Source organism: Hemitrygon akajei, chromosome 14, assembly GCF_048418815.1.
Source record: "Hemitrygon akajei chromosome 14, sHemAka1.3, whole genome shotgun sequence".
In the NCBI taxonomy this organism is placed as follows: Eukaryota; Metazoa; Chordata; class Chondrichthyes; order Myliobatiformes; family Dasyatidae; genus Hemitrygon; species Hemitrygon akajei.
Window position 1 is genome coordinate 17931595 of NC_133137.1, and position 19966 is coordinate 17951560.

Genomic DNA, 19966 nt, shown 5'->3' on the forward strand with positions numbered 1-19966 from the left:
GGGGTATTTTAATTGTTTATACTTTTGGATCAGATTTGTTGTATTAACAGAATTGGTATTTGATATATTTCTACACTTTATTATCCTGATGTAATGCTAGTTCAGTACCAAACTGGTTAATTTGATACTCAGAAGAATATACCGGATACTTCATGGAGTGTAGTATCAAGATGTCTGTTTCAAACGAGGTCTCTTGTATCAGAAAACCACTGCCTGGAGGAAGGTTGTAGCAGACACAAATAACATTATAAATAGTGAAATCCTGTTTAGTGCTTCACATGCTTGGCTGGTCCTATTAAAAAATTTGTGGAGGGAGAACTTTAAAACATTTTTTAAATCAGTGACTTTAATCCATTACATACAGGATGTGAAGGCTAAAATACTAACCAAAATCTGAAAATTATGAACGTGTTATGCCCAAAACAAAAGCTCATCTGTCAGCAGACATTTAGGTTTGCACTTTTAGGCACTTGTTTATCTGTTTTCAGCATCCTTATCATTTTATTTCTTTTTTAAACTGTTAAATTTAACTATTACAAGAACCTTTAATTTTTCTTTAGATTGCTGGAATCTGGAATGTTTCAAGTGATGGTAATGGATTATTTTCTAGGGAAGGCATTTCATTGGCAGAATTTTGTCACTCTATTTTATGTACAGAGCTAAATATAGCAATGATTGAGAAGCACAAAAGAACCCAGATGATGGAAAGGTGAAATATAGAGATCAATGACCCTTCATTGTACGTCTGAAAAGTCATTCATTTGAAGAGTTAGCAGAGTTTCTTTTTGTAAGAACTGCCTATCCAAGTATCCCAATATTTGTATACAAGTATAATGGTGGCTATGGATTGTTTTCCAATTGGGTTAAGGGAAGAAAACCCTCAATTAATATCACTATGGAATCCAATTCTTTTCTTCTTCATCCACCACTTTGAGAACTAAGTTTAGGAAAATGGCCTTCCTGAAGGACTCCAGCATCATTTCCAAAATATTCATGGCTGTATGTGGGTTATGTATAGCCCAGATGACAAGATGATCCAACTGGACAATGTGTGGCCAATTTCAAAAGTTATGCAGGTTTATAAATTGTTTCCCCCCCCCCCTCCCTTCCACCTGTTTTCCCATTCCATTTGCTACTCTCGCAAAAGCTGTATACATAAAAAAATTATACATCTGATTTTATATTAAATAGGATTTTAGTACTCTCTTTAACTTCCAATATCTTAAGAAAAGATTTCACTTTAATCTTAATTTATCAACTTCCATGTTCCTGTCATTTACCAGTGAATAAAAATTGTTCATTTTCTGAATTCTTGTCTATGGCTGCAAGATATATTTTTTGGGAAATTGTTGTGTTGTCAGTATATAATTACACTTAATTTAAAACGGTCTAGTTTGGTGTTTGGGGGAATGTTTGTTTTTAATCACTTTAAAAACAAATGGATTATTTATTTGGGTGATTGTGACAGCACTGTTCATAACAGTTAGCATAAATCTATTACAGCGTCAGTGACCTGGGTTCAATTTTGCCACCATCTTCAAGGAGTTTCTACACTGGCCCACGTCCATGTGGGTTTCCTCCAGGTGCCCGAGTTTCCTCCCATATTCCAAAGATGTAAGGGTTAGTAGGTTAATTGGTCGCCCTGGGTGTAACTGGTATTAGTTTATTATTGTCACGAGTACCAAGATACAATAAAAATCTTGCCATGCATAGTGTTTGTACAAACAAATTCATAACGCAGTGTATTGAGGTAATCAGTAATGTGCTGTGCTGTATGACGTAGTTGATCAAGGTCCCATGACCATGATTGTTCTTGGCAAATTTTTCCATGGAAGTGGTTTGCCATTGCCTTCTGGGCATCGTCTTTACAAGATGGGTGACCTCAGCCATTATCAACATTCTTCAGAGATTGTCTGCCTGGCATCAGTGGTTGCATAACCAGGACTTGTGATATGCACCAGCTGCTCATATGACCATCCACCACCTGCCCCCATGACTTCACATGACCCTGATCAGGGGTATCTAAGTAGGTACTACATCTTTCCCAGGGGTGACATGTAGGCTAGCGAAGGGAAGAAGTGCCTTACACCTCCTCTGATAAGACACACATTTCCACCCTGCCATTGAGGTGGAACAAGAGTAAACAACAATAATGCAGAATACAGCTGGAACGAAAGTGCAGTGCAGGTGAACAATAAAGTGCAAGATCATAATGAGGTAGAATGTGAGGGCAAGAGTTCATCTTATCGTACAAGAGATCCATTCAGGAGTTTGATTGGGTTAGAAGCTGTCCTTGAGCCAAGTGGTACATGGCTTTAGGCTTTAGTATCTTCTGCACAATGGGAGAGTGTCCAGGGTGGGTGGGCTCTTTGATTTTGCTGGCTGCTTTACTAAGGCAGCAAGAAGTATAGACATAGTCCACAGAGAGGAGACTGGCTGAGCTGTATCTACAACTCGGCAGTTTCTTGCACTTTGCTAATAGGTTACCAGGTCTTGGGTTGTTATCAGTGTTGGCCAGATAATGGAACTCATCTCTGAGTTGGAAAGTCATGGATTTAGACTATCTTCAAGAGTCAGAATAAATAATCTCAGGTGACAACTCAGTGCAATACTGGTGAATACTTAGAGGTCAGAAGTGTCACATTTTGGATATAAAGCTAAACAGATCAAATGGCATTATCTAAATTAGGGCAGTTTTCACAGTACTCTTACTAATTTTTATGTTCCCAAACTGATCAACTTTGTGTATGAGCTGCTATACCAACAAGGTATCCCAAACACAAAGTTTTCCAGATCCTGCAGATGTGAACCACATCATAAGTAAGTTGTTTTTTCTTTAAATCATTTCCTCTGCTGAACATTCTGCACCAGCTATTTATTAATCCTAAATCCAACAAAACTGGTTGAAATATTGTAAACTATTTTCCGAAAGTACACTACAAAAATCAGTGGCATAACCTGGGGTTCATTGTCAGTAAAGTTTTTTGTAAAAGCTGCACTTCAACTGAAGTTCTGGATTTTCTCTTTCTGAAGTCACAATTAATTCTTAAACAAAATGTGCATTTCTAAATTATTCACTTATAAACCCAAAATATCCTCAAGTTTAGATCTGAATGCATGTTAAACATATTGATCTAAAAATTCCAGATGTGTTTTAGCTTAGCTACAAATGACTTTATATCAGCAAAACTTGGGAACTGTTTAGAGATTTAGAAAAAAAACCTTATTAATTTGGCTTCCATATATTTTAAAACTTAACACAAGTTATTTGAACTAAGTTATTTTGCCTCAACTATTACTATTCCTAAAAACATGATGCAACTGATTACCCTGATTACTTTGATCTTATGACATCAAAGGAAGCCACTTTGAGTCAATGTCATCTCACAGAGTGATTCCATTCCCCAACAAATTCCCATGTCACAAACTCTTACCACACTCCCATCAACTCACCCCAGATTTTTCCACTCACCAAGACAAGGGGGCAAAGTACAGAAGCCAATCTGCATATCTTTGGCAGCTTAACATCAGCAAAGTACAGAGAGCATTCTGAGTGGCTGCATCAACACCTGGTATGGAGCGACCAATGCAATGGATTGCAAGGGGCTGCACAGGGTTATAGACTCAGCAGCTCTCTCATTTGTAAAACTCGCCCCAACATCGAGGACATTAAGAATCGGTGCCTCAAGAAGGCGGCTTTCATCAGTAGGACCCTCACCATCTGGGACATGCTGTCACCTCATTACTACCATGACAAAGGAAGTGAAGATCACACTCAATTCTAAGTAGGGAAATTCACTTGTTCCACTTGCAAGGATGTGTGCCAGGAGGAAGACCAGTGGGGAGGGACGAACGGACAAGGGAGTATTGTAGGGGGCGATCCATATGGAAAGCAGAAAAGTAGGGGAGGGAAAGATGTACTACACTTGCTCCTATACTTTCTCCCTCAGTACCATTCATTGCCCCAGTCCTTCCAGGTGTGGTAACACTTCACCTGCAAGTCTTTTGGGGTCATATACTGTGTCTGGTGCTCCTGGTATGGCGTCCTGTATATCAGTGAGACCTGACAAAGATTGGGAGACAGTTTGACCAAGCACCTAGGCTCTGTCCGCCAGAAGAGGCAGGATCTCCCGGTGGCCACCCATTTTAATTCCACTTCCCATTCCCTTATGTCAATCCATGGCCTCCTCTATTGTCACAATGAGACCACACTCAAAGTTGGAGGAATAACACCTTGTATTCAAGTCTGAGTAGCCTCCAACCTGATGGCATGAACATCGATTTCTTGAACTTTCTTAACTCCCCCCCACCCTCTCCTTTACCATTCCCTGCCCCTTATCCCCCTTCAACCTTAACTCCACGCTCGCCCATTGCATCCCTCTGGTGCTCTTCCCTCCTTTTCTTTCTTTCATGGCCTTCTGTCTCTTTCACCAACAACTTCTCAGCTCTTTACTTCATCCCTCCTCATCCTGGTTTCACCTATCACCTTGTGTTTCTCTCTCCCCTTTCCCAACTTTTAGATCTACTCCTCGCCTTTTTTCTCTAGCCCTGCCGAAAGGTCTTGGCCCGAAACATTGACTGTACTTTTCTCCCCAACAGATGATACCTGGCCTGCTGAGTTCCTTCAGCATGTTGTGTGTGTTACTCAACTCAGAAACAGCTTCTTCCCTCCACCAAATTTTGGAATGGTCCATTAACCAATGAACATCATCTTCTTATTCTGCTTTCTTTTGCATTATTTAGTGTTGCAATTTATTGATTTACGTCTTTGCAGACCACTGCTGTGCAAAACAAATTTCATGTCATACGTCAATGATAATATTCTGGTTCTCCTTCCATTATTTACTTTACCTTCCTTTACCAATTTTAAGCTCCCATTCAATAATGGCCCAATGGAGCAAGAGTGTGGATGGCTAACATTGTCAGTATTTTTTTCCACTATGCATTCCATTTTTTCCCCAACTGTTAAATCATTTGGCCCCACTGACTGTGAAAGCCAAGTTTGGACACCTGTCTAACAATCAAAACAACAAACACAAAGGTTGTTAGAACAAATGTTAATGTTAGTGACTCAATGCTAGGATTGATTTAACCTATGTATAATGACAACATGAAGATAAACAGATTCATGTAACAGTAGAAACCAAACATCAGAATATTCTAAATGCACACCTATAAATAGCAATCTTTAAAAATTACTTTTTGATGATTTATGAGGAAAATAACCTACTTCAGCTTTTCACAACCAGATGAGTTGCATGTTTTTCAAACCCTGCTCAATCAACCAAATTTCAAAGTGTGAAAAAAAAGATTTTCAGATTGGTTTCCTATCAATTACTCTAGCATTTCAAATAAATGACAAACATGCAGCAAAAGCTAAAATTCAATAGTTATTTTTCTGGAAATGGCTTTCAAGCAATCGCAATGAATGTTTCACATCACTGTTGAACAGAAGACAGACTCCCAAAGCTTGTATTAAAAATTTCAGTTCCTTTAGTCTCGAAATGATTGTCATTCTTCATCAGCTGTATTTAATTTTCACAAGGAAAAGTAACTTACCACATTACTTATATGCTTCTGCTACAGTTTATTTCTTATATTTGAACATCTCAATCAAGTTTCCTAGATGCTACCTGCTGGCATTTGACATCAGCAAAATTTTCTCTGGGAAGGACTATAAATATGCTTTAAAGTTTACCAATTAAAATGTAGCATAATGAAAATTCTACTTCAGTTTTTCACTAGATATGCAAATTCTTTCTAAAATATTTCACATTCATTGCTTTGAACCTGTTCCCATTAACATAGGCAATACATATTCACCTATACCTTAAATACCTATAAATCAACCACACAAGGCAATTTTACTCCCTTCGAACTTAAGCATTATGCTTACTTTATACACCTATAGTGATGTTTATAATTTGTGATGTTAGCTTTCAACAATATACATGAATAATTCTTAAAGTTGTGGAGATAATGTACTCAGAGTGATAATCAGAAGCCGCCAAATTCATAACAACTTTACATTTTTATAGAACTATTTCAATTATTTAATAGGAATTTCTGACCACCTACTTGCTCTGCATTCAACCTTTGCAGAGAAGTGTATGAGATATTATCTAATTTGGTGTAATCTGTTTATTACAACAAATTAGCACTACAAAATGTTGGGCATTAACACTGATTATAGAGCTTACATATTAAAACAACTAATTGAAGAGTATTTTCAATCAGTTAATCACCCTTAATGAAAGTCAAGGAATAAAAATAAGCTGATTTTTTAAATATATGTGGGGAGTGTCAAAATCTAGGAATTAACAAAATTGTGTTAATGTCTTGATATAGTTTTCTGTGAAGCAAAAATGTGTTTAAAAAAAATCCATCACAGGAACTTGAAGGATTGGGCAAAGATAATTGTAATCACCAAATTTTCCTTTCAGATGTATTTTTTATTACAATTTAAACTTATACAGTACTGTGAAAAAAATCTTAGGCACTTATATATAGTTAGGATGCCTGAGACATTTGCACAGTACTGTATATTAAGCCTTTCCTGTTAGCAAATAACACCTAATAGTACTTAGCTAATACCAAGTTCAGTACTCTTATTTCTGTTTCCCACTTTCCTATTGTCACCAATACATAGTACTGTGCAAAATTCTTCAGCACCCTATCTATATATTTGCCTAAGACTTTTGCACAGTACTGTATATCTTGTTATATTCCAATTCCTCATTATATTCCCAGACCTTGTTTACTCACCAAAGTCACTTTTGCAATTCATCCAACCAATTCCGTCAACTGATACAAGGGCTAGAAGTCCTGAACCGACAAAGGAGCCAACTCCAGTGAAGAAAAAGAATAGACCCATGATGGCACTTTGCATAGATTTGGGTGCTGCTGAGTAGGCGAACTCCAGCCCTGAAAAGAAAGTGGTGAACGTTTTACTTGGAGCTTAACAGTTCCATGTAAGCGAGTGGACTGAATTTAGATTAATCTTCAGTTTGCAGAAATCACTTTCCCCTTTGAATAAAGTAGCAAGCAAGATATTTTCCATTACTAATCATCCATTCACAAACCAACTGCTATTTGAAAACTATACATAGAAAACCATGCAGTGCCAAGTTCTGAAGTGGTCATCCCATTGACTTATTTTTTCTGATAACATATTAAGTACAATGCAAAATGGGTTTAATAATCCCAGAGATCCCTTTGAGAGACATTTTTAAGTATCTAATTTAGAAAGAAAAACTCTTCTGATCAGAATAATCTGAATTTCAGATACAAGGTAATATAAGTTTTACCTTTCTCATAATTTTTAACTGAGAAGGCCTAGAGTACGTTTTAATATGCCAGAGCTGAAATCACAAAAGTTCAATGGCATGAATTTGAATTTCCCTGCAGCTCACTGAACTCAACACACATTCTCCTAAACATCACTAGGAAACATTGGTGTGTGTGTGTGTGTGTAGCAGGGAAGAGATTCTAAAAGTTCTATGTGTGTGTTTAATGGGGGAGAGATTTCAAAAGATGTGAGGAGGGGCAGATGGGACATTCTGCGCACCACACATTGCTTAGAGATGGTGTGTGCGTAATTATGCACCTGACAAGGGTCAATAACAAGAACAAACACAAGGAAATCTGCAGATGCTGGAAATTCAAACAACACACACAAAATGCTGGTGGAACACAGCAGGCCAGGCAGCATCTATAGGGAGAAGCGCTGTCGACGTTTCGGGCCGAGACCCTGGGTCTTCTCCCTATAGATGCTGCCTGGCCTGCTGTGTTCCACCAGCATTTTGTGCGTGTTGTTTCAATAACAAGAAGTTAGGTTTAAGTTGAGCGGCCATGAGTGGGCCAGGATTACAGTGGGAGGCTTAGGCAAGAACAGGCGGACACTAGGGTGCTGATTTATTTGGAATCATTTAGTTGATTGCAGGACTTAAGCTTGAGAAGTTACAGCCAAAGATACAAGAAACTCTATGAGAAGAGGCTGATTAAGTGACATCCGTGAGTATGAAACTCAAAGGTTTCAGAGAGAAGGCACAGGTAAGAACAGGCAAGTATTTTTGCTGTCTGTAAATCCTTTGTCCTTAATTCAATGTCGGTAGGATGGTAGTTTTGTTGGAATGTTTCTCCTAAAAGAAGTGGGATTTCAGAGTATCTAACAATCACCCTGATGACTACATTTGCAAGGAGAGTATCAGTTCCTAACTGACCAGGTCAAGAAAATAGAGCTAGAGGTGGAGCTGGATGCAGTTAGGACCAAAACTTCATAGATGAAACTTATACTCTGGGTGGTCACATCCAGTGTGCAGGCTTCAGATAAAAGATGGGTGACCACCAGGAGAAGCAAGTTCCCCTTTTGCCATTCCCCTCAGCAACAACATGGAGTTTAATCCAGCCATTGTGAAGTGTTGCACCGTGACAGGTCAAATGTACAGATACTGAGAAGTGTTGATTAGCAGAAGGGTCTTGTTGTCCAGTTCACAGCTCCCTGAAAGTGGCTACAACAGGTTGATAGGGTAATTAAGAAGGCATATAACATGCTTACCTTTATAGTTGAGACTTCAAGCTCAAAGGTCAGAAGGTTATGTTGTCACTTATGTTAAACTAGTTAGGCTGCATCTGCAGGATTGCACAGCTCTGGTTGTCCCATTACAAGAACTATGTTTAGACTTTTGCGAGGGTACAATAGAGGTTTACCGGATACTGCCTGTATTAAAGGCAGGTGTATAATGAGAAATTGGACAAACTTAGGATGTTTTTGCTGGAGTGGCAGAGGCTGAGGGGAGATCTGATAAGATTATGAGACGCACAGATAGAGTAGACAGACAGTATCTTTTTCCATTTTGTGAAGAAAATGGAAAGATATGGACATTATGCAGGCAAAAGCGATTAGTTTAGTTGCCCATTTGATTACTAATTCAACTGGTTTGGCACAACATTGTGGGCAACAGGGCCTGTTCCTATGCTGTATTCTTCTATGTTATAATCTTTATATTCTGTTGGCCAGAGCCAAGAAAATTTAACCTATAGCAACCCATTTTGACCAAATGTAAAAGTTATCCTTCAAGGATTCACTTTGTTATACATTTGGCAGAAAAAGGATTTTTTTTTTTTTTTAAATCGGGCAATTCAATCAACCGAATAGTCTGAAACATTTTTCAAGTCATGATATTTTGAAAGTTGTCCACAGGTGATGGGATCCAAGAGATGCTCCTGCGAACAGTACATCTACTGCATTACCTTCAATGCAATAAAACACTTCCAGACAACCTGTGGTACATTAATCAAATAAAATTTGGCAATATGCTGCAAAGAGATAACAGGAAAGTTAAAATGTATTAAAGTCTTAAAAATAGGAAAAAGATAAAGCATTGGAATTTTGGAAAGAACCTTGGAATTCAGAGCTTTAGCAGAGGAAACCAAGTATGAAGGAATCTTTAAAATTGAAGATGTTGAAGAGATTTAACTGGCAGAGTGCACTCATGCAATAATTGAAGGGCTGTAGAAAATGAAGGTATAGACTGAAGAGTGATTACATAAGAACTTATAAAGGAAGGAAGTGTCTCAGACACCTAAAAATAGGCTCAGGAACAAAGATTATGGTTGAGACCGAACAGATGCATTGATCTTCTAATTAGTGTCTTCAGTGCACTTCCACAGCCTATAGCTTTCTAGCAGGAAAGTTCTGCTCATTCCATTCTGGATAACAGTAGTAGTCTAACACTGTCGTGAGGCAATCTAGACTCAAGGACATGTCAACGAGGTAGAGCTATGTAAGTGAAGCAATGTTTTCTTCCTCCCCCCATATGAAAATTAGTGGAAATAGAGGATAGTTAATCAAGAGTCTGCGGGCGTTTAAAATTTGCTCTGTCATTTACTTTGCCTCTTACCTGTATTCGATTATCACAGAAAAATGTGCCCTTCACATTCAAGTAGTGAATACTGTACATCTTCAGTATTGAAGGTACATCCTTAGAAAATAGAAGCATGGTTTTTGTGCATAATATGCACATAAAAATCACTTTGCATGTTTTAACATAAATTACTGGAATCTTGCTCATCAGGAAACTTGGCCAGCTACTTCAGATTGCAATTCATCTTAGTGCAAGTGTTAGTTGTTTATATTGTAACATCTTCAATGTGCACACTCTCCATTGCCCATGTTTTTCACTTCAGAAAAAAACAAACACTGCACTGAGGAAGCACCAATGGCAGAGATAAAGCATCCTCATTGTGACATGTATTCTTTGCTTTCTCATTGTGCTTGTCTGCTGAATGATCAATGGAGTGTTTGGGTAGATCAGTTCTGAGAGTGTCATAGCCTGAAGCAGCCTTTCATTATAGACATCAGAGCTCTTACCTGACTACATGATGAAAACGTTGCTCACGGTATCTTGGGGCCATTTAGTACATAGGAATGGATGTGAGCGCAGAAATGCAGGGACAGGACGCAGCCAGGCAGTGCAGATGTGCATTGGTTATCTTTCATGGCTCTACTGTTCTGTTGCTGTGGCCAGCATAAAAAGCATACTTCAAAGTTGAGAGCACATCGCCCTACTTTCCAGTGGCAATGACATGGCAGTGGAGATGCCTGCAGGCAGCTAACATTGATAGATGTTCAAATAGTTTTTTTAGTTTATTGATGCAAGTGAAAATATCTATAGAGACATGGAAGGAAAGACAGGACGGACAACTCAGTACTCTAGGGGTAAAGAATATTCCAATGTGATAAGGAGGGATGGAGGTGAGGGGTACTGAATATAAACGTGCTGGCATTGCACTATTGATTATGGAGTCTATTACTGTAGTAATAATGCAGGGTATTATCAAATGTGGCCAAATGGGTAGAATGTATGATTAAAAAAAGGCAATTACTTTGCTAGTGCTAATCACAGAGAGATGCCAAAGTAATAAGGTTATAGTGGTAGGGGACTACCACTCCCCAATATTAACCATGCATTAGCAGTCCAGAGGGGTGGGATATTTATTGTGCATTCAGGAGAGCTTTCTGAGCCAGTTTACCGAACAGAAAGGGTATTTACGGATTAATCCTAGGGAATGTGGCTGGGAAAGTGGTTGCAGCATCAGTGGGAGTGCATTTCAAAGATGGTGACCAGATCTAAGCTTCAAGGTAGTTACGTAAAGGGATAAGAATGATCCAGAGAGTAAAGTCCTAGATGACGCGCAAATACAGACCAGGCAAAAGTAGACAGGGAGTAACTACTACCTGTAGACAACTGAACACAACTGATTCTGTAACTACTGGGAATCCAGAGCAACACACACAAAATGCTGGAAGAACTCAGCAGGTCTGGCAACATCTATGGAGCGGAATAAACAGTCAATGTTTCAGGCTGAGACCCTTCATCAGGACTGAAAAGGAAGAGGAGAAGAATCCAGAAGAAGAAGGTGGTGGGGGGAGGAAGGAGAGGGAGTCCAAGCAGGCGGATGATAGGTGAAAGCAAGTGAGGGGGAAGGTGAGTGAATGAAGTAAGAACCTGGGAGGTGATATATGGAGGTAATAACTGGCTGAAGGAGAAATCTGAGATGGGAGAAAGGAAAAGAGGAAGTGCACCCAAGGGAGGTGACCGGCAGATAATAAGACAAAAGTTAAAGGGGGGCTGGAATGAAGAAAGAGAGAAGGGGTCTCTGTTTTGCAGATAGGTAGGTCTACAAATGGAAGGCATTACAAGTGAAATAGTTTGGGGGCCACTAAGTTACTATGTGGGTGAAAAGAAATGACAACTAATGCAGGAAATCCTGGAAATCAAAGGATACAGAAGGACACAAAACATAATACAGTATTATAGACTTAGATGAATGAAAACAAGGGAAACTTCAAGAGCATGAATAGCATAGGGAGACTCTTGAAAAGCAGGCGGTAGTGGGACACAAGATGGCAGACAGGATTCAGAAAAATGCGAGTTTTTTTATTTAAAAAGAGTAGATTAAGGGTATGGGGGTAACTGGAGCATGAGTAGGTTCCATTAGGGACAACAGTGGCAATCTGCGTGTGGAGCCAGAAGATATGTGCAAGGTTTTAAATGATAACTTCTCACCCTGTATTGACCAAGGAAAAACATGTTGTTGCTGGAAACCTCTAGGAAGGGGTTTTCCATTAAATTTTGAAATTTTAGAACACGCTAGCATGAAAAAGCAGGTGGTATTAGATGTCACAGCAATCTTTAAAACATTGATAAATCCTAAAGCCCTGACGAGACACATGCCAAGCTGCCACAAGAGGCAAGGAAGGATGCTGCTGTGGTCTGAATAGAATTTTAAATGGCAAGCTGCAGTTGACAGGAGGACAGCAAATGTGTGGTAGCTTCATTCATTGACTAATAAGTTGGTAAAATGGTCAGAGTAATGGCAGGTGGAATTTTTTACACTTTGAGGATTAGGGAGGGCAAGATAATGAACATTGGGGGCACTAAAGATTACTGAGGAACAAAGAGACCCTGGAGTACAAATCCAAAGATATTTGAATATGGCAGCACAGGGCAGATAAAGTGGTGAAAGGTAATGTATGGAATATTCACCTCTGTTCACCAGAACACAAAATATATAAGCATAGAGATTATGGAACCTAAAAGATTGGTTAGGTCGCACCACAGGAAGGGCATGATTGCACTAGTGGGAGTGAAGAGGGGAAGAGAGCACTTCACTTAGGAGGACAGCCTGGATTGGTTTTCCTTGGAGCAGGGCAAGATAGAGGCATTATAAATTATGAAGGACAGAGTAGGCACTAGGAAACTTAATCTGCATTTCAGAGCTGTCAAAACCAAAGGACAAAGATTTACAGTGAGAAGATTTAAAGGGAGTCAAAGCAATAATATATTCATTCTGGCAGTTAGAATCTTTAAAAAAAGTTCAAAGTAGTATTTATTATCAGAATACATATACATATCGCTACATACACCGAGATTCTTTTTCATGCGGGTATACTCAGCAAATCTAGGGTACGTGAGAGATCAAGTACAGTGTAGAAGACAACAAGCTGTGCAAATGCAAATCTAAATAAATAGCAATAAATAATGAGAACATGAAATAATAAGATACCGATGGTTGGTTGTGGGAACATCTCAATAGATGATTGCCGTTATCCTCTTTTGTTCAGGAGCCTGATGGTTGAGGGATAGTAACTGTTCTTGAACTTGCTGGTGAGAGTCCTGAGGGTTTTGTATCTTCTGCCTGAAGGCAGCAGTGAGAAAAGAGCATGGTCTGGGTGGTGAGAATTCCTGATGATGGATGCTGCTTTCCTTCGACAGCATTTCATGTGGATGTGCTTAATGGTTGGGAAGGCTTTATCCATGGTCCGCCAAATCCACTACCTTTTGCACCATTTCTCCAAGTACATAAAATATGTGGAGGTTGGTACCCTCACAATATTTAGCCATCTAACGCTTTAATTACCAAGGCATAGATTTATACACAAATTGGGTTGGTTAGGGCAGGCTGACACGAGACGGTAGTCCTAAAGAACCTGTTTCTGTGGCACATGACTCTGATGAGGTAAATTTCACCAATGTAGTTGCGGTAGGTCCCCAAACTGTGTACCAACATGAATTCTTCACATAAAAAACACAAGAAACTCTGCTTGTGTGCAAAAATGTAAAGGGTAAAATGTTGAATGGTGGGCAGAAATATTTCTGATTTGTTTTACTACAATAATTAAAAAAACTCTTCAGAGGGAAGTCTTTATATTTCCTCCTTTATATTCTGGGTGACAAATCTTTTCCAAAATCAAATGTTGAGCAGTTTCAAGGATGTGAAGAAATGGCTCCAGATTCAACCTGAAGTATCATTTTAGAGGCTTTTTAATTGGGTAAGCAATTCAACAAACTGAAGTTCCTGATGTGACGTTTACAGTGTACTCTTATTTTTTTTAATTGAATCAAGACCAATTAATGTGAATGGATTGCTAACTGATCTACATTTTCTTGATATCCTCATTCTGGAGAAAAGATAGGTTTTACAGAGATATGCACTGGAAATAATTACTCTTGAAAGCAAGAGAGATGGCTTATATGCACCATTTAATTGTATTTATATTTTGTAACATGCAATGATTGAAATTAGTAAAATATCTTAAAAAGCCTTGGAAAAAAATAAGCTTGAACCAAGTTTTATTTTAAAATAACCACAAGGTTTGATGTTGACTATCTGCCAAGACCTTGAGATATTGGATGTTTGACTAAAAAGGAGAAATTATTGTGATACAACCATGAGTATGCTGCATTCCCATTACCAGTATCGATTTCAATAATGCCTTATAAATCACTTCATCAGATAACAACATGCAGTTATTACCTTGCAGCTTCCTTAATGATCATTAAAATTGATAAGTAAAGTCCCAGACAGAACAGACATTCATTCAGCATTGAGATAATTAAACAGTCCAGTTTCCACCTGATAGTAGTGGCAGTGAAACAAAAGGGTTCATGTATTTGCTTATGGCAACTTGATTTAAAATATTTGAGTATTTGAAAATTTAAATTGTTACTATTAGTATTACTCTACTGTTCCCTCTAAAAGGCACTGGTCAAGATTCATTGAAACTAGATAAAATAATGAACTATTTAGTATCTTCTTGTTTAATAGCAATGAAACAGATGCATCATACAGAAATTAAAATGAAAGCCTGACCTCTACCTGTAATTCCTGCAATATGCAGGAGAACTACCTACACGTGAGAACAACATTTGAATGAGAAGCAAATGAGAGCTTACAAAATTCTAATTCAATAATGTGGTGTTGACAACACAATACCATCAGCAAAATTTCAGGAAAATTCACTAGCGGGCGAGCATAACAATTTATTTCCATTTGAACAGCACGTTTTCCCTAAGGGTGTAGGTACAGATGTAAGCCTTCCTAATTATTTTTCTATTAAAGGACTGTGGGAATCAATAGTCTATTGATAAATTCCACTTTGATAAGTAGCCTTAGAGAATCACAGGATGATTACAGCACAGAGGACCCAATTTGTCTCAGGTCCACACTTGCTCGATGTAAAGTAATCCAGCTAGTCCCATTCCTGTTTCCCTGCAAATTCTTCCCTTTCAGACTTATCCCGTTTGCTGAGGAAAAACATATTTACTCTTCACTTTTGGTTCGTTTGCCAATCGCCCACGTTCTCTGCCCCTTGGCCCTTGAGAACATTGAGAACAATTTCTCTTGATCAGCTCCATCTATAATCATCAAGTTTTTAAATACCTCTGTATGGGAAACCCCTTCTGTTCCAAAGTGAATTATTTTTACTTTACCAGTCTGTTCCACATCAATAAAGTCTCTCATCACTGGAGGTTTTTTGATAAATCACTTCTGCATCTTTTTCTAAAGTTCAGTGCCTACTACTGGGATATAATACTCCAGTTATGGCTGAACCAGTATTTCATAAAAGTTTATTTATGACTTCTTTGCTTTTGTCATTTATGCTCTATTTATAAAGCCAAAGATCACACAATTTTAATCACATTTTCAACGTAGAATATATCTGTGCATATAGAACCTAGTTCTGTAGAATCGTGACTTCCAATTTACAATGTATTTTTGTATTCTTTCTTCCATAATGTCATATTGCATATATTTTTATATTAGATTTAATCCACCATCTATTCAACCAATTTTCTTCACCAGGCCTATTACTACCATCTCTTCTCAGATGATTCAACCTCAGGTTCAGCATTCTGCAAATTTGGAAAAATGTGCCCTGTACACCCAAGTCATTATAACATCCTATTATTCATCCCAGTAAACTCTTCCCATTGCAAAAGTGACCTTTCATCACTACTATACTTTTCTCTGTCATTTGTTCCATCAAACAACTGCCAAGGTAGTTGGGTGTAGTTTGCCTTTAAACCCATGGTAGCTTACACTAATAGAGGGAGTCCAAGTGATAGCTAAATCTGTCCCCGATTATCCTTTATAAAGCTTTTTACATCAAGAGATTTAAATGAACAGTCTATAGTTATTGGCAGTTTTCCTACATTATTTTTGAAGGTTATAACACTTGCATATTTTAAGCCCTTTGGCATCAGTTGCTGAACACCACCCCCACAATCAGCAGATCAAACATTTTGGCCAAGGTCTCTCAACTTCCTCAGCATCCTAGTATGCATATTCCATTCCAGAGTTATGCACCTAGCATTTCTAAATTTCTCCCCTATCTGATTCAGAATGTCATCTGCATTTCTTTTTGCTGACATTCCAATCATATCTTCCTTGATGAAGACTTTTATTACTCATTTTGCTTTTGACTTCATGAGTACATTTGCTTTCATGAGTACATTTGCTATTTTAAACAAAATTAGTTACTTTTAAAAGGTTTAATACAGTAAACTGGTGATGCTGATTTCTTTATAAAGTCAGTTTGCCCTCTGTCATAAGTCTGAAGGACAAACAAAATATTAGTAAGCCAAACAGTAAACTTTTGACATATAAGCTAACAATATCTGTCTGCTATACCGCTGGTTTAAACCTCAGCTTAATGCAAATTTTTAACTTTGAAAAATATTGCAAGTTCAAAGAGATCAATTTTGTGGGTTAAAATATGCATACACAGCACCTAGAAATAATTCCAAGTCTGGCATTCAAACTCATCTGACAGAATATCTACAAGCACATGATCTTCTGGACTAGTTAAATTATCATGTTGATTTAGAGCAGTATGGCTTAAGGCCATATATTCAACAAGAACTTTTGTACATAATATCAGGATGCATAACAAAAATTTACATAAAATTAAATCGAATCATATTGTTTTTCCACACGTACCTGCTATACTTGCAAATATTTCACTGATCCCAATCATCACATACTGTGGAATTTGCCACCATATCGATAATGGTGCGGCATTATACCATACATTCCCGATTTGTTGTGAAATCGTGCCGTTTTGCAGGCTATTCAAACGCTGGTCTTCCAGAATTCCTAACAAGGAGAAATACAAAACAGGTCATTATGCAAACAGTGAAACATGATTTTAAATGAACAAACACACACTCAACCAGTTAATTTTCAAATCACTAGCTTAGATCTTTTCCATTTCATTTTAAGTAACCAATAAGATCCTTTTGTGTTTATTTTTGTTCCTGAAATTTCAATTGTCATGATCATGTAAATAACGATAGGAAAAATATATTTAAAATTAAATTCAATCGAAAATTCAAAGCTAATAATAAGATATGCCAAGTAGATTCATTGAATCATCCATTATTACCATTAACTGCTTTATAATGCTCTTCACATCGAGTCCAGGTTTAATTGGAATAGTTTACTGGCATTGACTAACAATGATGAAAATTGCAAGTAGAGATTGTTAATGATAAAAAAAAAAGGAAGTATGCTTCCATGGCAATGATATGCTACATAAACTTGAATACATAGTATTCAAGTGTTAAAACTGAAATATCTAAACAATAAAGAATTTATTGAACCAGAGGAGAATAATGTCACTCGCCATATCACTAAACAATTCCCAGAACCTATGGATTCGCATTCAAGGACTCTTCATCTCATGTTCTCGATATTAATTGTTTATTTATTATTATTTTTCCCTCTTTCAAATTTATACAGTTGTTGCCCTTTGCACATTGGTTGCTTGTCCAACGTGTTGGATGTGGTCTTTCATTGATTCTACTGTGTTTCTTGGATTTATTGTGTATGCCCATAAGAAAATGAATCACAGGATTGTATATAGTGACACACATACTTTGGTAATAAATTTACTTCGAACTTTGAATTTTGAACTTCATAAATCTAGATTAGCTATTTAAACTTAAAAGCAAACTAATTTTAAGATGATGATTCAGAAACGTTTATTTTCAGTTACGTTCAGAAACCTAGGAATATCGTCACTTGTGTTGCAGGAGTGAGGTTATATGTTTATATTCTCAACAGGAGAATGAAGTTCTAAAATTCATCAAGAGTTATTAAACTAATCCAAAGTTCCTCCATTAAATTAGCTAATTTTGACATTCTTCAAGTACCTTTCACCTGCAGTAAATGATTAAACAATTATTTCCAGAAGTGACAGACACGGTCATAGAAGGATAGGAATCAGTTTGATAGGAGCCAGACTTGTGTCTTAACATAAACAAAATGACTGATACCTAAAAGCTGTAATAATAATAACTGAACAATGAAAATACTCAGCAAGTCAGGCAGCATCAGGGTAGCGAAAGAATTAAAATTAAATTCCATCAACTGCTTCTCTTTCAACAGAAACTGAACTTCCTGCTTTTATAAAACTGAAGAAAATAAAATGGAATATACCTGGAGCTTAATACTGTTAAAAGTGTATGTTTTAAAGGCCAAGTGCTTAAAGTTCAATGAAAAAATATTTTGAGTACAAGATTTTTAACACTAGTTAACATTTGTTAACACACTTAAAGGTGAAAACAGTTTACCGGTAATTAGATAGCATTTAATTCTGCCAGAATGTGGAAAGCAAAAGCTTGGACCTGTAGTAAGGTTTTAAACTGAGTATTTAGGACAGGCGATTGGATTCTAGTGAGGAACAATTTTCAAGAGAAAAGACAAAGCCATTGTACCAAATTGATCAATTATAACCAGGGTTTGTCAGGAAGTGAATCTACCACAATTAAAGTCAGAGCAGGGAATAGTACAAAAATGACAAATTTGAAGGGTCCTTTATCCAAATGCATACAACATTCCTAACTGTACACATGATTTAATGGCACAGATGAAAATAAAAGAATTTGACCCAACAGCCATTACAAGGTCACAATGCAAAGTGACCAAGTTTGGGAATTAAATGTTCCAGGATACTTAACTTTTCGAAGAGATGTGCAAAGTGAAAAGATAGATAGGGTAGCAATAATTTTAACAAATGGGATTAAAGCAGTAGAAAATAAAAGGTTCAGAATGTGTTGAGTGTAAAATAGTTCTGGAAGACTTCAATCTATACTTAGACTGGGAAAACAAATCAGCAGTAATGGTGTGGAGGATTAATTCATTGATTATACAAGAGATCACTTCCTAGATCACTATTTTCAGGGAAAAGAAAACAGACCTCAGCATTATACAATGAGAAAGGGTTCATTGATTATCAGGGAGCTGACTGGCATTTAACAAGCTAGCATAATGAATTGTATGTAAAAACTGAGATGAGAAACCATGGTTGTAAGTATAAATAAAACAAGCTACCAAGTCATGAAATGTTAGATGGCTCTTGGAGTTTGGGAAACCAAGTTAAATAACAAGACAGTAAATGAGCTGATAGATAAACAAGGTAGTAATTCTTTCAAATGATCCTTTAAAGCAAGATAACCCAAAAGTTTAGATGTGGCCATCAAGTTAAAGATAGTATTATTTCAAAGGGAAGTCTTAAAATATTTCCAAGAGAAAAAAGCACCCAAATACAAGTCCAAGGAAAGTAAAATTTCAGAATTCAGCTACAGGAGGAACAAAACATTTATTAAAATAAGGTACAATAGCAGATTATGCTCTAAAGGAACAGAAAACAGATTGTAAAAAGTTCTAGTTGTGTTGAAAAGGAAATGCTTAATTAAAATTAATGTGGGTCCTCTACAGATGGAGACAGGAGAAATTATATCGGGAAATAAGGAAATTGCAGAGAAATTAAACAGGTGAAGGCAGAGAAAACTTGGAAATAGTGAGGAGCCCCAGATCTGAAGTGAATCAGGAACTCAAAGAAACTAGCGTGAGTAACAAGAAAAATAATATTGCAGATTAATGAAAATAAAAAGATAATAAATCTCTAGGACTGCATGCTATCATTTTGAAGATGCCAGGTTTGTAGTTGGGAGATTACTGGTTCTCATCTTCCAAATGCTTCAGCACTTCCCACAGACTGGAGGGAAGCAAATGTGACACTATACAAACAAGACCAATCACAAACAAGAGGAAACCTACAGAAGCTGGAAATCCAAGCAACACACACACACAAAATGCTTGAGGAACTCAGAAA

At 37.3% G+C, this 19966-nt stretch overlaps 1 protein-coding gene across 2 annotated transcripts in view; it reads right to left on the reverse strand.

Annotated features, from left to right (window-relative positions):
* The window catches only part of slc15a4 (solute carrier family 15 member 4), a 90413-nt gene that overhangs the window by 10787 nt on the left and 59660 nt on the right, over nucleotides 1-19966 (reverse strand). For both annotated transcript variants that reach the window (XR_012101351.1, XM_073065531.1), the window contains exons 6-7: nucleotides 16789-16944; nucleotides 6766-6924 (exon numbers count right to left, since the gene is read on the reverse strand). Coding sequence is in view for 1 of the 2 variants with exons in the window: in XM_073065531.1 (XP_072921632.1) it covers nucleotides 6766-6924; nucleotides 16789-16944 (315 nt within the window). In the remaining variant the exon portion in view is untranslated. The remainder of the gene's footprint in view (nucleotides 1-6765; nucleotides 6925-16788; nucleotides 16945-19966) is intronic.